The following is a 19,546-nucleotide window of genomic DNA, read 5'->3' on the forward strand; positions in this document are numbered from 1 at the left end:
AATAATTAAAAGCGACCAAAATTATTAAAAGTCGAAAAAAGAAGTATATTTATGTGAGAAAAAGATCAATAGTGCTAAGAAATAAAACAGTAACAATTGTACTATTGCAATTAGGGCACCTCCTAATTCCTATCTGTGCGTCAGACAGTTCGCAGTGTGCGTGTCTATGTGTACTAATGTGGGTTTATTTATCGCTTTCACATAAACTGCGATTCACAGCAGCTGATCAAAGCATAACCAAAAGTTATAAAGGACCAGATAAAACATAAGGGGAATTCGCTTGCTCTTGCAAGTTTGCAGATTGCAAAAATACTATACTATACCGAAATATACAAGAGCACGAGAGCACCCATTGCAGAATCTAGTGATATATGAACGGCTGATTCGGTCAATTTATTGTGAATGACTATTATGCATGGCTATTGTGAATTGGCGCACCTTCTGCAAAACCTGTAACAAATCTTTATAATTAATACTATGTTCAGACCGAAACTTAATCAGACGATCTCGGCTGTTAAATAGATTATCCCACTAATCTTAAAAAATTATCAAGATTTCGTCATACAAAAATGACAGTTCCAAATCACTTCATTGAAATGATTTGAAACTGATCCACGCAAAATCTCTCTGTGCCACTCTGATTTTGCGCCATCTATTTGTCATCATTGGAAATCTGTTACATTATCACAGCTGATTGAGACACTACAAAGGGGAAAAATGTAAACAAACAAATTTTTTTAAAGCAATGAATCTAATTTCACCTGAAAATCGACTTAACAAATGAAAAAATGCATCCACTATTTCTATTATATGGAAAATATTTGAAAAAAAAGGGCTTTTATTAGAAAATACTATATGACAATGTTTTCTTTTGATAAATATTAAGCGATGTGACTTCATGAATGACAATAACAGCTGTTTTTTGATCTTTCTAACGGCAGTGAGAACACTGTTGGGTTATGAAATGATTAAATGTAATCTAATCTTTGAAATTTTCGGTCTGAACATAATAACGGGTGATTTTTTTGAGGTTAGGATTTTCATGCATTAGTATTTGACAGATCACGTGGGATTTCAGACATGGTGTCAAAGAGAAAGATGCTCAGTATGCTTTGACATTTCATCATGAATAGACTTACTAACGAGCAACGCTTGCAAATCATTGAATTTTATTACCAAAATCAGTGTTCGGTTCGAAATGTGTTTCGCGCTTTACGTCCGATTTATGGTCTACATATCATTTCTCATTTCTGGTTGAATGGCTACGTAAATAAGCAAAATTGCCGCATTTGGGGTGAAGAGCAACCAGAAGCCGTTCAAGAACTGCCCATGCATCCCGAAAAATGCACTGTTTGGTGTGGTTTGTACGCTGGTGGAATCATTGGACCGTATTTTTTCAAAGATGCTGTTGGACGCAACGTTACGGTGAATGGCGATCGCTATCGTTCGATGCTAACAAACTTTTTGTTGCCAAAAATGGAAGAACTGAACTTGGTTGACATGTGGTTTCAACAAGATGGCGCTACATGCCACACAGCTCGCGATTCTATGGCCATTTTGAGGGAAAACTTCGGACAACAATTCATCTCAAGAAATGGACCCGTAAGTTGGCCACCAAGATCATGCGATTTAACGCCTTTAGACTATTTTTTGTGGGGCTACGTCAAGTCTAAAGTCTACAGAAATAAGCCAGCAACTATTCCAGCTTTGGAAGACAACATTTCCGAAGAAATTCGGGCTATTCCGGCCGAAATGCTCGAAAAAGTTGCCCAAAATTGGACTTTCCGAATGGACCACCTAAGACGCAGCCGCGGTCAACATTTAAATGAATTTATCTTCAAAAAGTAAATGTCATGAACCAATCTAACGTTTCAAATAAAGAACCGATGAGATTTTGCAAATTTTATGCGTTTTTTTTTAAAAAAAAGTTATCAAGCTCTTAAAAAATCACCCTTTATTAAATAGAAATTATAAAATCTATTTAAAACTTACCTTCCTCAACAATTTAACAACGTAATATGTCTTTATGTAAAATGGCGGCTAAAACAGGATTATATAAATAAATTAAATTATATTTTTGTGTGACATTGCACGCAAATATACATACATGGGTTTTGGTCTGACATATTTTACAGCCATTGCAAATAATTTTCTGCGTTTGTTTGTTGTTGTGCCGGTGCACCAAGAGGAAATATAAGCAATTCTTGCACCGTGCAAGGGTTTTGCAAGAGCAAGCGAATATCTCTATACTATAATGACCGCACTCTAGCATGGTTGAGAAGAATTTGTAATGAAAATAATTTATGGAATGTTCTCAAGAAACCAATTTGTTAATTTGTCTGTTGCCTATTGCTATTTGTCTAAAAGCCTCAAACTTTATGTGAGGTTTATGAAATATTTGTAAACAACAAAAATAAATAACAACTGACATGTTAGAATATTGTGGTATAAAGTCTATTTAAATGTGCTTCTTCTTCTTTACTGGCGTAGACACCGCTTACGCGATTATAGCCGAGTCAACAATAGCGCGCCAGTCGTTTCTTATATTCGCTACGTGGCGCCAATTGGATATTCCAAGCGAGGCCAGGTCCTTCTCCACTTGGTCCTTCCAACGGACTGGAGTTCTTCCTCTTCCTCTGCTTCCCGCGGCGGGTACTGCGTCGAATACTTTCAGAGCTGGAGTGTTTTCGTCCATCCGGACAACATGACCTAGCCAGCGTAGCCGCTGTCTTTTAATTCGCTGAACTATGTCAATGTCGTCGTATATCTCGTACAGCTCATCGTTCCATCGAATGCGACATTCGCCGTGGCCAACGCGCAAAGGACCATAAATCTTTCGCAGAACTTTTCTCTCGAAAACTCGCAACGTCGACTCATCTGTTGTTGACATCGTCCAGGCCTCTGCACCATATAGCAGGACGGGAATTATGAGTGACTTATAGAGTTTGGTTTTTGTTTGTCGAGAGAGGACTTTGCTTCTCAATTGCCTACTTAGTCCGAAGTAGCACCTGTTGGCAAGAGTTATCCTGCGTTGGATTTCTAGGCTGACATTGTTGGTGGTGTTTACGCTGGTTCCTAAATAGACGAAATTATCTACAACTTCGAAGTTATGACTGTCAACAGTGACGTGAGTGCCAAGTCGCGAGTGCGACGACTGTTTGTTTGATGGCAGGAGATATTTCGTCTTGCCCTCGTTCACTGCCAGACCCATTTGCGTTGCTTCCTTGTTCAGTCTGGAGAAAGCAGAACTAACGGCGCCGGTGTTGAGGCCGATGATATCAATATCATCGGCATAATCCAGCAGCTGTATAAAAGATTGTACCTGCTCGTTAAGTTCTGCAGCTCGAATAATTTTCTCCAGCAGCAAATTGAAGAAGTCGCACGATAGGGAGTCGCCTTGTCTGAAACCTCGTTTGGTATCGAACGGCTCGGAGAGGTCCTTCCCGATCCTGACGGAGCTTTTCGTGTTGCTCAACGTCAGTTTACTCAGCCGTATTAATTTTCCGGGGATACCAAATTCAGACATCGCGGCATAAAGGCAGCTCCTTTTCGTGCTGGTCCTAACAATATTCGTCTTTTTTAATATTATTTTACAATTGTGCCTACTATATAGAAATAAAATATCAACAACAATTCTAGTATCATTAATTAGCAGAATGTTAAGAAATACATTTGCTGCTACTGTTGTCTTACTAGGTCGGAAAGGTTCTTGCGTTTCAACCGGATTTCTCGCCCAGTAGTTTCGATGATTCTGGAGGCTTCTTTATTAACGTGCTGTCTAAGCCTCTGTTCGTTAGACTTTGCAATTGTGGAGATTTTATTTACCTTACTTTGAAAGCGCTGAATGCTGGCAATACAGCTTTGACTTGAGTAGTTCCATAGTTGGGCTCCGTAGGCCGAAACTGGCTTTAGAACTTGATTATATACTAACAGTTTGTTTTAATAGAGTGGATTTTCTGCCAACTTGGTGGTAAAGTTTAGCTGATTTCATATCAATCTCGTTCTTTTTTTTTTGACATGCTCTTTCCACCATAGCTTAGCATCTATGGTGATACCTATGTAGGTACGTAGCAGTGTTATGATGTGGAATAGGAATATTATTTATATAAATCGGACGATACCTTTACCTTTTCAAGGTAAAGTCGACGTGAGTTGAATAAAATTTTAAAGAAAACAAGTTGTAAGATGAATAAAATTTAAAAAGAATAGAAGTTGTTACGAACAAAATCTAATAAGGACAAGTACTAAGAAATAAGAAGAAGAAATAAATATAATAAGAGAAGAATAAAGAAAATAAGTTGGAAAGAAGAAGAATAAAATAAAATAAGACATTGTAATTAAGTGTGGGCTTAAGATGAGAATAAAAAATATGATAAGGCAAAGTATGAAACGAGAACAAAACGAATGTTTGTAATACACTGAAAATGCAAGAACGTATACAAAATTAGGCAGAACAAAAATTAAAAAAAAAAAACGGCTAGCGAGGAGGAGTCCAACAATTCAGTGTATAAAGATTTTAGTGGTAATAACAACGGACAGTAATCTCATTACGTCGTGCAGCTCGTCATATTGTATCAGAAAAATATAGAGTGTCTCAAAGCAAGGTTGTTCAACGTATCGCTGATTTGCGCCTACGCCCCGACAGAAGAGCAGGGCGATCAAAGATGCCTTCTATGAGCCCTTGGAGCCCACCTGAGAAAGCTGCCCTCGCCACGATGTCAAAATCGTGCTTGCCGACTTTAACGCCAGGAAGGGTAAGCAAGTTATCTTTGGAGCAACAGTCGGTAAAGCATTGGAAAATACATCAAGATACCTAGCTGGATTAAAAGACCACCAACCAGATCGATGATGCTGTGATAGACGGAAGACACGTCTCCAGTGTTCTAGACGTGCGTACGTTCCGAGGCCCTAAGATGGACACGGACCATTTTCTTGATGCAGCCAAGATTTACACCCGCCTCTTTGCAGCAAAAAAACGCACATCAACAAACACAAGGAAGGTTCGACGTCGAGAAGCTGCAATCACAACAGACGGACAAACGATTTTTTACTCGATTTATACTCCTGCTCTCTGAGAGCACTCGTCAACAACTCGGTATAAGGGAACGATGGGACGGCATTTCAAGCGCCTTGCGTGCAGCTACAACCGAAACCAAAAGAACAGCTGGTACGACGAGGAGTGCCGTGTCGCAGCGGAGAGAAAACAGGCTGCCTACCTCGCAACGTTACGATCGACCACAACACATGCGGGATGGGATAGATACCGAGAGTTGAAGAGGGAAGGAAGACCCATTTGTAGACAGAAAAAGAAAGAGGCCGAAATGCGTGAGTACGAAGAGCTTAATAAGCTGGCCGACAAGGGTAATGCTCGAAAATTCTACGAAAAGATGCGGCGACTAACAGAACGTTTCAAGACCGGAACAAACGCTTGTAGAACTCCCAAAGGTGATCTAGGAACCGATGCCTAGAGCATAATTCCTGCTAAATGGCAGTGATAGTATAACGCCAGGAGAAGGCAAACCCGATTCCCCAATCGATGACGATGGTGCAGACGTTCCATTGCTCGACCATGAAGAAGTTCGAATAGCAATTACCTGTCTGAAGAACAACAAAGCGGCGGGGGTCGATGGATTGCTGGCCGAGCTATTCAAACACGGCGGCGAAGAGCTGATAAGGTGCATGCATCAGCTTCTTTGCAAAATATGGTCGGACGAAAGTATGCCCAACGATTGGAATTTAAGTGTGCTATGCCCAATACACATCGCGTATAAAGTTCCCACCGTCAAAAAACTGATTGGACCTTATCAGTGTGGCTTTAGATCTGGCAAATCAACAAGTGACCAGATATTCACCATGCGCCACATTTTGGAAAAGACTCTTGAAAAAAATCGACATTCACCACCTCTTCGTCGATTTCAAAGCTGCCTTTGATAGCATGAAAAGGAGCTGCCTTTATGCCGCGATGTCTGAATTTGGTATCTTCGAAAAACGAATACGGCTGATACTCAAACCAGGCTCAGTAACGAGAAAAGGAAGCTGTATACTGCGTGTTCAAACGAGATAAAGACAATTGGAAGTTTTGAGACTTTTTGTTAAAAAAACGTGTTTCATGTAGTCAGAGAACAAGAACTTCAATTTGCAAGTATTAAAGGAAAGGAAAGGCTATCTTAAAAGATGTGGATATTGTCTTAACAGAGGACAAAGTTATTTTTAATAAGAAAGTTAAGTCAGGAGACCAGGTAGAGACAATTTAAGGCATGATATCCAAGATCATATTGAATAAGAAAGAAATGAGCAAATAGGAATGCGAAATGGTTGGATCAAGGAGTTTGATGGGATGAGTCTAAATGAAGGAAACCATGAGACTTGAGTTTGGAATTAGCTATAGAAGTTAAAAACTTGGTTGGGAAATATAACTCAGCATGCAAATGCGTAGCATCATTCCAGTAGATTCGGAATCTACGAAGTTTACTGCTTTGCGTTGTACCATTTGGTATTTCAAACTCACCAGCTGTCTTTTCTCGTTATTTAAATGCTGTTTTCCGAAAGTTTATCCAAAAAGGAACCGTTGTTACAAGTATGGATGACTTGATTATCCCCGCAGTAGACGAAAGGGAAAGCATTGGAAAATTGAAAGCAGTTTTAGAAATTAGTGAGTCACATGGGTTAAAGATAAAATGGGAAAAATGCCTTTTTTCTTCAACGACATGTGCGAATATCTTAGGTACATAACAGGTAACGGCACTATTAAAATATTGGGAGAAAAGACTGCTGTTGTACGAAATTTTCCTCTACCCACCGACTGAAAAATGTTACAGAGGTTGTTGCTTATCGTCCTACATATGTATGTACCTAAACGATAGCTAGGTCTTTGTCAATCCTTTTGAGAAAGATTTCGTTTTTAATTTAGGCGATGAGCAAGTAGCAGCATTTCACAAAAAGTTTATATGGGATGCAAGATAATTGAAAAAAACTACACTTTAGCTGATCCCAATTTCAACAAATCGGTGCCGACATACTAGAAGAAGGTACATATATGTAAATCAAATACTAGGTCAAGCTACGAAATTGAGCTGGATATTGTCGGGAGTTTTTCAACAATCGAGAAAAACCAATAAAATTCTAACAACGTTAGAGAAGTTTTGGGAAATAGAAGACACATCAAGCAGTGATTAGAGAAGAAAGTCTAACGACTAAACTACGAGTAGTTTTTGATGCGTCTGCAAAAACCACAAATGGAAGTAGTTTAAATGATATCCTCTTCATAGGACCGAGACTAAAAAAGTATATATTGGCATTGTATAATAATCAAATAGAGACTTTGGAAATATGTATTAACAAGTGATATTGAAAAGATGTTTAGACAAATTAAAATAACAGAAAGTAATCAAGATTATCAATTTAAGTATATTGTGAAGAGAAATAAAAGGAGAGCCGATTGAAGAATACAAACTACAAACAGTTACATATGGGACAGCAACGAGAACTCGACAAGAAATTGCCAAATTCTGCGAGCCCCACAACTATTTGCTTTGAAACATCATTAAAAACGACTGCCACATGGACGATGTAGTGACGGGAGCAAATTCAATAGATGAATGTAAGGCCAATCAGTATGAAATATCGCAACAACTACAAACATTTGGATTTCACTTAAGGAAGTGGATGTCAAACAACAATGAAATCATAGCAATAAATAGCGCAAATGAAGCAATAATAAATATAGTTTAAAGAGAAAAATAATTCTGTGTAAGTGAAAAATAATTCTTTGTATAAACTAACAATACGAGTAATAATGAAGGAAAAAATCCTGCATTATTGTGAGAAAAGCGTGGCATGCTCGATTTATGAAAAATATGTCTAATGCACCCCAATTCGAATACCGTCCAAAGATCTACAACGACTAAGTGCTACATAAGCTTGTCCAGCAGCAAACAGTCGAATGCCCAGATAAATTACTGCATGTTCTACTGTACAACCTTGCATCTTATGAACGGTCGACGCCCAAGTTAATATCTATAACACTAACCTTGACACATCGCATAGCAACAACGCTCACCCAAAGGATGCAATCACGCAGTAACCACGTGTTTAGTACACAGTCCAAACAATAACACACCATATGCCACTCAAAAATAATCTATATGTAAAGTGAACATATAAATACTAGTGTATTAAGTAACACGCATATCTTTATCTAACACTAACCTTGACATCATGCTACACATTGCATAGCAACAACGCTCACCCAAAGGATGCAATCACGCAGTAACCACGTGTTTAGGTACTAAGTCCAAACTGTATCACACCATATGCCACTCAACAATAACCTAGATATATGTAAAGTAAACATATAAACACTAGTGTATTAAGTAAGACGCTTGTCTTTTATTATATAAGCAGTCATAGAGCTCAGACATATTATTTAAGTATATTAAATAAAGGAACGTTCTGATACTAACATTCGTGTGAGTACAGAACTAAAAAATATTTTTTTTTGATTAATTTCAATCAGGAAATATTAATTGGCGTCCAACGTGGGGCTACGCGTCAAAAAGGATTCAATACAAAATCCTTAAAAGTGTAGTCAATTAAACTAGGATATAGTCCTATAAATCAACAAGGAATATAAATTAAAATTAGTGAAATAATAAATTAAAATCACAAAAATGAATCAACCAGAGATAAATGCTCTTAACGAAATAATTCAGGACCTCCAGAGAAGGCTTGCCCAGATGGAGGAAAATAGCATGTACATTAATGCAAAATATTTCCAAATTCCAAGGAAAGAATGTATACGCTGAAGCTCTAATAATGGTTAGAAGCAAAATCACCGGAAGAGCAGTACAAATTTTAATCAACAACAATACAAAACAAAACTTTGATGCCATCATAGAAAGATTGGACGACTCTTACGCCGATCAAAGGCCACTCTATGTCTTAGAAGAAGAAATGATGAAGATCAGACAAGAAAATCAATCGTTACATGTGTACTTCTTCTTCTTCTTTACTGGCGTAGACACCGCTTACGCGATTATAGCCGAGTCAACAACAGCGCGCCAGTCGTTTCTTCTCTTCGCTACGTGGCGCCAATTGGATATTCCAAGCGAGGCCAGGTCCTTCTCCACTTGGCCCTTCCACCGGAGTGGAGGTCTTCCTCTTCCTCTGCTTCCCGCGGCGGGTACTGCGTCGAATACTTTCAGAGCTGGAGTGTTTTCATCCATCCGGACAACATGACCTAGCCAGCGTAGCCGCTGTTACGTGTTACATATGTACTATGATAGACTAAATCAATCACTAAATATAGTCTTATCAAAAATCGAAATGACACATAAAAACGAATACGTTGCCCAAGCTCTAAGCAAGGACGTACAATCAAAAGCAGTCCGCACATTCATTACAGGACTCAGGAGCTTAACTACGAAAAACTCTCTTTATTCTCGAGGATGTCGAAATATCACCGAAGCCTATGGGATAGCAAGAACCATGCAGCACGATTCACAGTATCAACAGCTAGAATCCCATCTCACGAATGAACACAACTGTACCAAAGTACAACCCATTCAACACGCATCAACCAGAACAACAACGAGTCGAACAAATGGAAATCGACCCATCATCAGCTCAATTCCGCAGACACACACGTCATCATCAACAATCGGTTCAACCAGCCAACGCCCAGCAACAAGCAAATCAACAAAGGATCACACAGCAACAGCGTCCTGGCATATTCAACAGGCAACGCATAAACACATTCATGAAGCGAGCACGTGCTTCATACTCTGAACATCATGGAAAGAAAGAGAGAGTAAATCAAATGAACGGCAACGAAGACATCGAAGAAGTACATTCATTATACGAGCCAGCTAGTAATGAAGAAGAACAAGAGCAGACTCATTTTTTATAAAGCGCCACGGTCTTCCAACATTACGAAGAATCGCACCAAATGATAAGTCCGTGCATATATTAATAGATACTGATGCCACAAGTAGTTATAGTTATTAGAAGGGATTATCCTTATGCAAAGAAGGTATTATTAAACAAAACAGTGAAAACTAATACACTACATGAATATTCCATGATTACTCACAAGAGAAAGATAAATTTATTAGGGTATGAAATTAAATTACTAGACATAGATAAATTAAAAGATTTTGACATTATATTAGGTGAAGATAATCTAAAAAAATGAAAGCAAAAATAAACATGATTAACTACTCCATTAGTTTCTCAAAAACAAGAATAGAAACATTAAACTATACGATAGGGAATAAAACGTACGAAAATGAAATTAAAGAATTAATGCAAAACAATTACTATGGAAAGAATTTACCTTTCACCACAACTATTGAAGCGGAAATTAGAACAGAATCAAAAGATCCTGTCGTGGTTCAGACCACGACTTTGTAAAGAAAGAAATTGAAAAACTATTAGAAAATGATATAATACAGCCTAGCAAAAGTCCATACCCTTCTCCAATATGGACAGTATCAAAAAAGGGAAACGATGAGGAAGGTAAACCTAAGCGAAGAATGGTCATAGACTTCCAAAAGTTAAACAAACAAACAGTAGCAGATAGGTACCCCATCTCAGATATCACAATGACACTACAGAATTTAGGAAAAGCAAGTTATTTTACAACACTTGACTTAGAATCAGGATTCCATCAAATCATGATTAAAAAAGAGGACCGCGAAAAAACAGCCTTCTCAGTAAATGGAGCTAAGTACGAATTCCTTAGACTACCATTCGGGTTGAAAAACGCACCCTCCACCTTTCAAAGATGTGTTGACGATATACTTAGGCGTTTCATCAAGAAATGTGCATATGTGTATATTGACGATGTCTTGATATATTCCAGCTCACCAGAGGCTCATATGAGAGATATCACCAATATTATACACACACTTCATAAAGCAAATATGACAATTTCGGAAAAAAATCCAATTTTTTTTAACAACAAACTGAATTCTTAGGTCATATAATAAAAAATGGAAGAATTACGGTAGATCATAAAAAAATAGAAGTCATAGACAGATATAGGACACCAACAAATTTAAAAGAACTTAGATCCTTTTTAGGGTTATCCTCGTACTATAGAAAATTCGTGAAAAATTTTGCACAAATATGCAAACCTCTAACCATTTACCTACGTGGAGAAAATGGAAATATATCAAAAAATAAAAGCTCCAATGTAAAAATAACATTAGATGAAAAAGCCCTGAAGGCTATAGAAGTATTAAAAAACTGTCTTAAAGAACAGGTAGAATTGTATCAACCAGATTTCAATAAAAGATTCGACTTAACCGCCGATGCCAGTAATTATGCCATAGGTGCAGTACTAAGTCAAGGAAAAAATCCTATTGCATTTATATCACGAACATTAAGTCAAACAGAACAAAATTATTCAACAAACGAGAAAGAAATGCTAGCAATAGTATGGTCTCTAAAGAAATTAAGAAACTACCTTTACGGCATAGCAAATTTAACCATTTATACAGACCATCAGTCCTTAATTTTTTCTATATCGGAAAGAAACCCGAATACCAAATTAAAACGATGGAAAAACTTAATAGAAGAATATGGTGCAACACTCAAATATATACCAGGACACGAAAATGTAGTAGCCGACGCCTTATCTCGACAAATAAACACCAGTTCAAATGAATCCCAACATTCAGCAGAAACCTCTGCACATAGGAATATTAGGCAAGTAAATTCACCTTTTAAATCATTTAAAAATCAAATACACATCATAGAGGGAGCAGAAAATAATCTATAAACAAAAACTATATTTCCTAACTATGAAAGATATACTATCACCTTTAAAGATAATGACTTTTTAATGAAAAATATCAGAGCTGTATTAAAACCAAAGGTTATGACAGCATTTCACTCTGATTTAGAACTTTGGCACAAAATTCAACTACAAATTAAACACATATTTGTCAATTATCCCAAAGTATTCGCGCAACTCATATTAAAGGACATTACAGCGGAACAAGACAGAATAAATATAGTAGAATTTACGCACTCACGAGCACACATAAAACAGGTACATCCATACAAATGGCCATATTCGAAATAAACAACACACGATTTCTCTCTAGTATAGATAGATACTTGAAATATGCGTACTTTCGCAAATTAGACTCTAAATACCAATTCCATTGTATAAACCTACAAGTAACCAATCCTTCATTTTTCACTAATACATACTCAGTGATCTGCAGTGAATACTTGGCTTATGAATACACTCTCATATTCATGAATCACCCCCAATGTTCACTCATACTTGCTCTCACTAAAAATATTATCCTCTCACAATCACATGGCTTGCTGTGTAATAATGAGTGTGAATATGTCTCACAATCACTTATTGCTCACTTGGCTTGGCTTGCTTCTCTGTATTCAATTGTTTGAGCTATTCGTTGCATACAGTGATCTGCAGTGAATACTTGGCTTATGAATACACTCTCATATTCATGAATCACCCCCAATATTCACTCACACTTGCTCTCACTAAAAATATTATCTTCTCACAATCACATGGCTTGCTTGTGTAATAATGAGTGTGAATATGTCTCACAATCACTTATCGCTCACACTTGGCTTGGCTTGCTTCTCTGTATACAATTGTTTGAGCTATTCGTTGCTTACCATTAGATGAGTTGAAAGGCTCATGAATACATTCACTAATAAGTGGCTCATTGTTTATTCATGAATACATTCACAAATTCCTTGCATATTCAAAATATATTTTATACCTACGCGAAGGGGTTTTAAAAGGAACGAAACGCGCGATTGTAGTGACTACAAAACTGAAACTTCTTTGTTTATTATCCTTTTATTCAATTATTTCTTAAACCTAGATGCAGGAGGATGGAGTCATGTGTAGAAGTTCACGCAAGTGAGGAAAGTTCTCTGATCGCCATTCACTTGGGAGTGGCCAGAAACGATTCTTTTGCATATGACTCAAGCAGCTCACGACTTCCGATCTTTGACCAAGTATCCTCTGGGTAGCCTAAGAACATCCGTTTGAAGGCGAGCTAACGTGAGAAGGCGAAACATCCCCTGCATAGGGTTGTGCGCTGGGTTTGGGACCCGCCACGTAAAAAAACACCCCCAGCGAATATTAACAACAAGCTTCGGATGAGTGACCCCCCTTTTGATGACGACCATGGCAAACGAAATAAGGACTACGAATTGAGGGCATGCACCTGGAATGTCCGGTCCCTTAATTGGGAAGGTGCCGCTGCCCAGCTGGTTGATGTCCTCGTGAAAATAAAGGCTGACATCACCGCCGTCCAAGAAATGCGATGGACGGGACAAGGACAGAGACGAGTAGGTCCTTGTGACATTTACTACAGTGGCCATATAAAGGAGCGCAAGTCTGGTGTTGGATTCGTGGTGGGAGAGAGACTCCGTCGCCGAGTACTATCATTCACTGCGGTGAATGAACGTCTAGCCACAATCCGCATCAAAGCGAGGTTCTTCAACATATCGCTGATTTGCGCCCACGCCCCGACGGAAGAGAAGGACGATGTGACCAAAGATGCCTTTTATGAGTGCTTGGAGCGCACTTATGAGAGATGCCCCCGCCACGATGTCAAAATCGTGCTTGGCGACTTTAACGCCAGGGTGGGCAAAGAAGGTATCTTTGGCACTACGGTCGGTAAATTCAGCCTCCACGACGAAACATCCCCAAATGGGTTGAGGCTGATCGACTTCGCCGGGGCCCGAAATATGGTTATCTGTAGTACTAGATTCCAGCATAAGAAGATACATCAAGCTACCTGGCTGTCTCCGGATCGAAAAACCACCAACCAGATCGATCATGTTGTGATAGACGGAAGACACGTCTCCAGTGTTTTAGATGTGCGTGCGCTCCGAGGTCCTAACATCGACTCGGACCACTATCTTGTTGCAGCCAAGATTCGCACCCGCCTCTGTGCAGCAAAAAACGCACGCCAACAAACACAAGGAAGGTTCGACGTCGAGAAGCTGCAATCACAACAGACAGCCGAACGTTTTTCTACTCGGCTTGCACTCCTGCTCTCTGAGAGCACTCATCAACAATTCGGTATAAGGGAACTGTGGGACGGCATTTCAAACTCCTTACGTACAGCTGCAACCGAAACCATTGGTTTTCGGAAAGTGCAAAAGAACAGCTGGTACGACGAGGAGTGCCGTGTCGCAGCGGAGAGAAAACAGGCTGCCTACCTCGCAACGTTACGATCGACCACAACACGTGCGGGATGGGATAGATACCGAGAGTTGAAGAGGGAAGCGAGACGCATTTGTAGACAGAAGAAGAAAGAGGCCGAAATGCGTGAGTATGAACAGCTCGATAAGCTGGTCGACAGGGGTAATGCTCGAAAATTCTACGAAAAGATGCGGCGGCTTACAGAAGGTTTCAAGACCGGAGCATACTCTTGTAGAACCCCCAAAGGTGATCTAGTTACCGATGCCCAGAGCATACTTAAATTATGGAGGGAACACTTCTCTAGCCTGCTGAATGGCAGTGAAAGCACAACACCGGGAGAAGGCGAACCCGATTCCCCAATCGATGACGATGGAGCAGACGTTCCATTACCCGACCATGAAGAAGTTCGAATAGCAATCACCCGCCTGAAGAACAACAAAGCGGCAGGGGCCGATGGATTGCCGGCCGAGCTATTCAAACACGGCGGCGAAGAACTGATAAGGAGCATGCATCAGCTTCTTTGTAAAATATGGTCGGACGAAAGCATGCCCAACGACTGGAATTTAAGTGTGCTATGCCCAATCCATAAAAAAGGAGACCCCACAATCTGCGCCAACTACCGTGGGATTAGCCTCCTCAACATCACATATAAGGTTCTATCGAGCGTATTGTGTGAAAGATTAAAGCCCACCGTCAACGAACTGATTGGACCTTATCAGTGTGGCTTTAGACCTGGCAAATCAACAACTGACCAGATATTCACCATGCGCCAAATCTTGGAAAAGACCCGTGAAAGGAGAATCGACACACACCACCTCTTCGTCGATTTCAAAGCTGCTTTCGACAGCACGAAAAGGGGCTGCCTTTATGCCGCGATGTCTGAATTTGGTATCCCCGCAAAACTGATACGGCTGTGTAAACTGACGTTGAGCGGCACCAGAAGCTCCGTCAGAATCGGGATGAACCTCTCCGAGCCGTTCGATACCAAACTTGGTTTCAGACAAGGCGACTCCCTATCGTGCGACTTTTTCAATCTGCTGCTGGAGAAAATAGTTCGAGCTGCAGAACTTAATCGAGCGGGTACAATCTTCTATAAGAGTGTACAGCTGCTGGCGTATGCCGATGATATTGATATCATCGGCCTCAACACCCGCGCCGTTAGTTCTGCTTTCTCCAGACTGGACAAGGAAGCAAAACGAATGGGTCTGGCAGTGAACGAGGGCAAGACGAAATATCTCCTGTCATCAAACAAACAGTCGTCGCACTCGCGACTTGGCACTCACGTCACTGTTGACAGTCATAACTTTGAAGTTGTAGATAATTTCGTCTATCTTGGAACCAGCGTAAACACCACCAACAATGTCAGCCTAGAAATCCAACGCAGGATAACTCTTGCCAACAGGTGCTACTTCGGACTGAGTAGGCAATTGAGAAGCAAAGTCCTCTCTCGACAGACAAAAACCAAACTCTATAAGTCTCTCATAATCCCCGTCCTGCTATATGGTGCAGAGGCTTGGACGATGTCAACAGCGGATGAGTCGACGTTGCGAGTTTTCGAGAGAAAAATTCTGCGAAAGATTTATGGTCCTTTGCGCGTTGGCCACGGCGAATATCGCATTCGATGGAACGATGAGCTGTACGAGATATACGACGACATTGACATAGTTCAGCGAATTAAAAGACAGCGGCTACGCTGGCTAGGTCATGTTGTCCGGATGGATGAAAACACTCCAGCTCTGAAAGTATTCGACGCAGTACCCGCCGGGGGAAGCAGAGGAAGAGGAAGACCTCCACTCCGTTGGAAGGACCAAGTGGAGAAGGACCTGGCTTCGCTTGGAATATCCAATTGGCGCCACGTAGCGAAAAGAAGAAACGACTGGCGCGCGGTTGTTAACTCGGCTATAATCGCGTAAGCGGTGTCTACGCCAATTAAGAAGAAGAAGATGCAAGCTTTATCTTACATTCTAGAAAGCGAAGAGCTTAGGTAGATGAGTCCCTGAAGTTTATACCTACGCGGAGGGGTTTTAAAAGGAACGAGTGAGTCTAGTGACTTCGTAAAAACTACAAAACTGAAACTTCTTTGTTTCTTATCCTTTTATTCAGTTTTCTTTTAAAATAGCACAATAAATCACATTAAAACATAGTAAAATTACTAAGAGATACATATATACAAGAAATGTGGGTGGGTTTTGTGTCAAGATGTTTTGTACTTCCTTCAATTTTTAACTGATAAAAGAAATCGACTTGCACCCAAAACCGTAGATAATATAATATTCCTGAATTCTATATTAAAGACTAACTAATATGACAATAAGACCTTAGAAACTTAAAAAACAAAAATATACAATGATATTGAAAAGTAATTTTAATATACATAAATTTTGAAGCTATACTTATAGTATATACTTGTTTCTTTGGAGTTGAATCTTATGTACATATGTACATAAATCTTGAAGTAAATGTTATGCTTAGTATTTTTATTTTTTACCGAAATTAACTGAAATGTGTTATTTTGTTAATAATTCATTTAACCCGAAATAACCCACGCGTACCACATGGTAACGCAAAATGTCATGTTACATTTTCATAAATAACTTGAAAGCTACACTACAAAACTACAAACTACAAACCGGTTTCTTATGCAAAAAATTTGCATCTTTCCAGAATTGGAAATTTGAATTATTGGGAGTTCAATTCGAGTAATTATCGTATCTGAAAATAAGTTGACGAAAGCAAAAGTGAAAAAATCTCGTTTTTCGATATGGCATGTCGGTAAGTGCTTTTATATAATGCTTATATTTCGACAGACTTTAGAATTAATAATACCAATCGATAGCTAAATAAGTAAACCATAAAATGTGAATTCAGTTTGGTCAAAAAAGAGTTGGTTTTTACTATTTTTTTACATTTTACCTTAGGCGTTACCATATGGTAACCGTGGGTCGCCTAGGGTACAGGTTTTTTATTCGTGTTTCATTTAATTTTTTGTGATTTTCTTTGCATTTTGGATCGCGTACGAAGTATTTTTATGCTTTTATCAAACAAATGTCTGAATATGTTCTTGTTTTTTATATGTTTTATTTTGCTTAGAGGTTTATCGTTGCAACAAATGCTTGATTTTATTGAAGAGCTTGACGAAGCAGGTGATCAAGATGATGTACCAGCTACTATTTATATTGAACCTCCTGTGGATGGCAATATATCTGGTGAAGATGATGCGGAAGACGAATCTGGAGGAATACCAGATAATGTTTGTCCCGCTCAGCTTAAAAGCGGATGTGAAGTTGTAATGGCTAGTGGACTACGTTTACAAAATTTTGATGAAGATGAAATTGGAGGCATGTTTGAAAACAATATTGCTTCATATTTCAATAATAATAATTATCTTGGATTCTTTAGCTCCTAATATCGAAGATTTGCCCGTCGTTATTGTGGAAAAAGAATATAAAAGTATGGATTTTAATGGTCAACCTTCAGCATCCAATTGTACATCACCAGACAGAAAGCGGTTACGTAGAGTGACACCAAAATCTTCAAATGTTTCACTGCCACAAAGTAATAAACAAACAACATTTCAATGGATAAAAGATGATGCGTCATCTCTTATTCCCATTTTCCCAGATGCAAATTACGAGGATTGTCGTTATTTACTACCGCATCAGCAATTTGAAAAGTTTTTCGATGATGAATTATTGGGACACATTTGCGAACAAAGTGCAATGTATGCGATCGGACAGAATAGACCTAACCCAAGCATAACAGTCGGCGAACTTCGAGCATTTATTGGCATATTGGTCATTACGGGATACAATTACCACGCCAATTTCAGAAATTTATGGAGTCAAGATGAAGATATTCGCAACAGCTTAGTGAGTAACACAATGCGTCGAAATAGATTTCAGGAAATTTTGCAAAATCTTCACTTCGAAGACAACTCTAATGCTTCTTCAAAAAACGGCGACGCCAATCCCGATAAAATGTGGAAATTGCGACCATTGACTGATCATTTAAAAGCAAAAATGATTGATCATTTTCATGCCGAACAAAATCTATCCTTTGACGAAAGTATGGTTTCCTACTTTGGCAGACACGGATGTAAGCAGTTTATCAAGGGCAAACCATTACGTTTTGGGTATAAAGTTTGGTCCCTTTGCACTCCATCGGGCTATATGGTGAACTTCGAAATTTACCAAGGAAAGAATCCTCGTGCAAACGAAGATTATGAAGCGAAGTTTGGAAAATGTGCTGCTCCTTTGGTCAGTATGGTTGAGGATTTTCCTGATTCATTGAAAGTTTTGCCGTTTTCGTTTTATTTCGACAACCTTTTCACTAGTTATCCTTTGTTAGCTTTTCTGAAAAGATGTGGATATAATGCCACGGGAACAATCCGTGAAAACCGCATTCCTGCAAGCTGTCCTTTGATGCACAAGAAAAATTTTAAATCAATGGATAGAGGTTACTCGGAATCAATTGTTATGAAAAGTACTGGTATTCGTTTGGTGAAATGGAAAGATAATAATGATGTCTGCTTATTGTCTACCACTTTTGGTGAAAATCCTAAGTCAATGGCACAACGTTATTCAAAGCAGAGTAAATCCCGAATAAACGTACCCCGTCCTTGTGCGATCACTGAATATAACAAATATATGTGTGGAGTAGATCGTTTCGATCAAAACTTGGCCCAGTACCGCATCGCATACAGGGGAAAAAGTGGTGGTCTAGCATATTTACCTGACTGATAGATGCTTCTATTCAAAATGCTTGGCAGCTTCATCGAAAAGAGCAACCAAAAATGACGCAACTTGAATTTCGACGACAACTCGCCGTATACTATTGCAGACATTATGGTACCAAAGCCAAATCACTTGGTCCCATGACTTCTCACAGATATGCCCAGCAACTAAGTCGCGTAGAACACACTCTCCGGTACGATCAAACTGGGCACTTTGTAGTGCCATCAAATCGTAGACGTTGTGCGGGTGAAAATTGTAGCGTTAACGGGCGAACAGCATGTGGAAAATGTAACGTTGGACTTTGCGTCAAGTGTTTTGCAGACTACCATACAAAACCATAACTGTATTGTCATAAAATTTATTTTTTCTTACTTAAAATTTCAATAAAAATGAATAAAACAAGATTTTTTGAAGATTTTATTTCAAATAGGAAGAGCAAAAAACCTGTACCCTAGGCGACCCACGGTTACCATATGGCAACGCTGGTTTTTCGCATTTTCCGGAAAAGTTATATAGTGAATCGTAAAACGGACATCAATTTCGTGCTCAGGAGGTCAAAATACATAAGTCTACTTAATTTCAGCAAAATCTGAAAGAAAAAAAGTTC

The 19,546-nt window shown here is 39.1% G+C and overlaps 2 protein-coding genes across 4 annotated transcripts in view; one reads left to right on the forward strand and one right to left on the reverse strand.

Annotated features, from left to right (window-relative positions):
* LOC105225451 (retrovirus-related Pol polyprotein from transposon 297) overlaps positions 1–19,546 on the reverse strand; it is a 332,389-nt gene that overhangs the window by 144,885 nt on the left and 167,958 nt on the right. The gene's annotated exons all lie outside the window — the stretch shown is intronic.
* Positions 16,968–18,628, forward strand: LOC125778042 (piggyBac transposable element-derived protein 3-like). Its single transcript, XM_049454117.1, has 4 exons — positions 16,968–16,978; positions 17,297–17,544; positions 17,606–18,301; positions 18,567–18,628. The coding sequence occupies exons 1-4, from the start codon at positions 16,968–16,970 to the stop codon at positions 18,626–18,628; spliced, it is 1,017 nt and encodes a 338-aa protein (XP_049310074.1).

Source organism: Bactrocera dorsalis, chromosome 1, assembly GCF_023373825.1.
Source record: "Bactrocera dorsalis isolate Fly_Bdor chromosome 1, ASM2337382v1, whole genome shotgun sequence".
Lineage (NCBI taxonomy): Eukaryota > Metazoa > Arthropoda > Insecta > Diptera > Tephritidae > Bactrocera > Bactrocera dorsalis.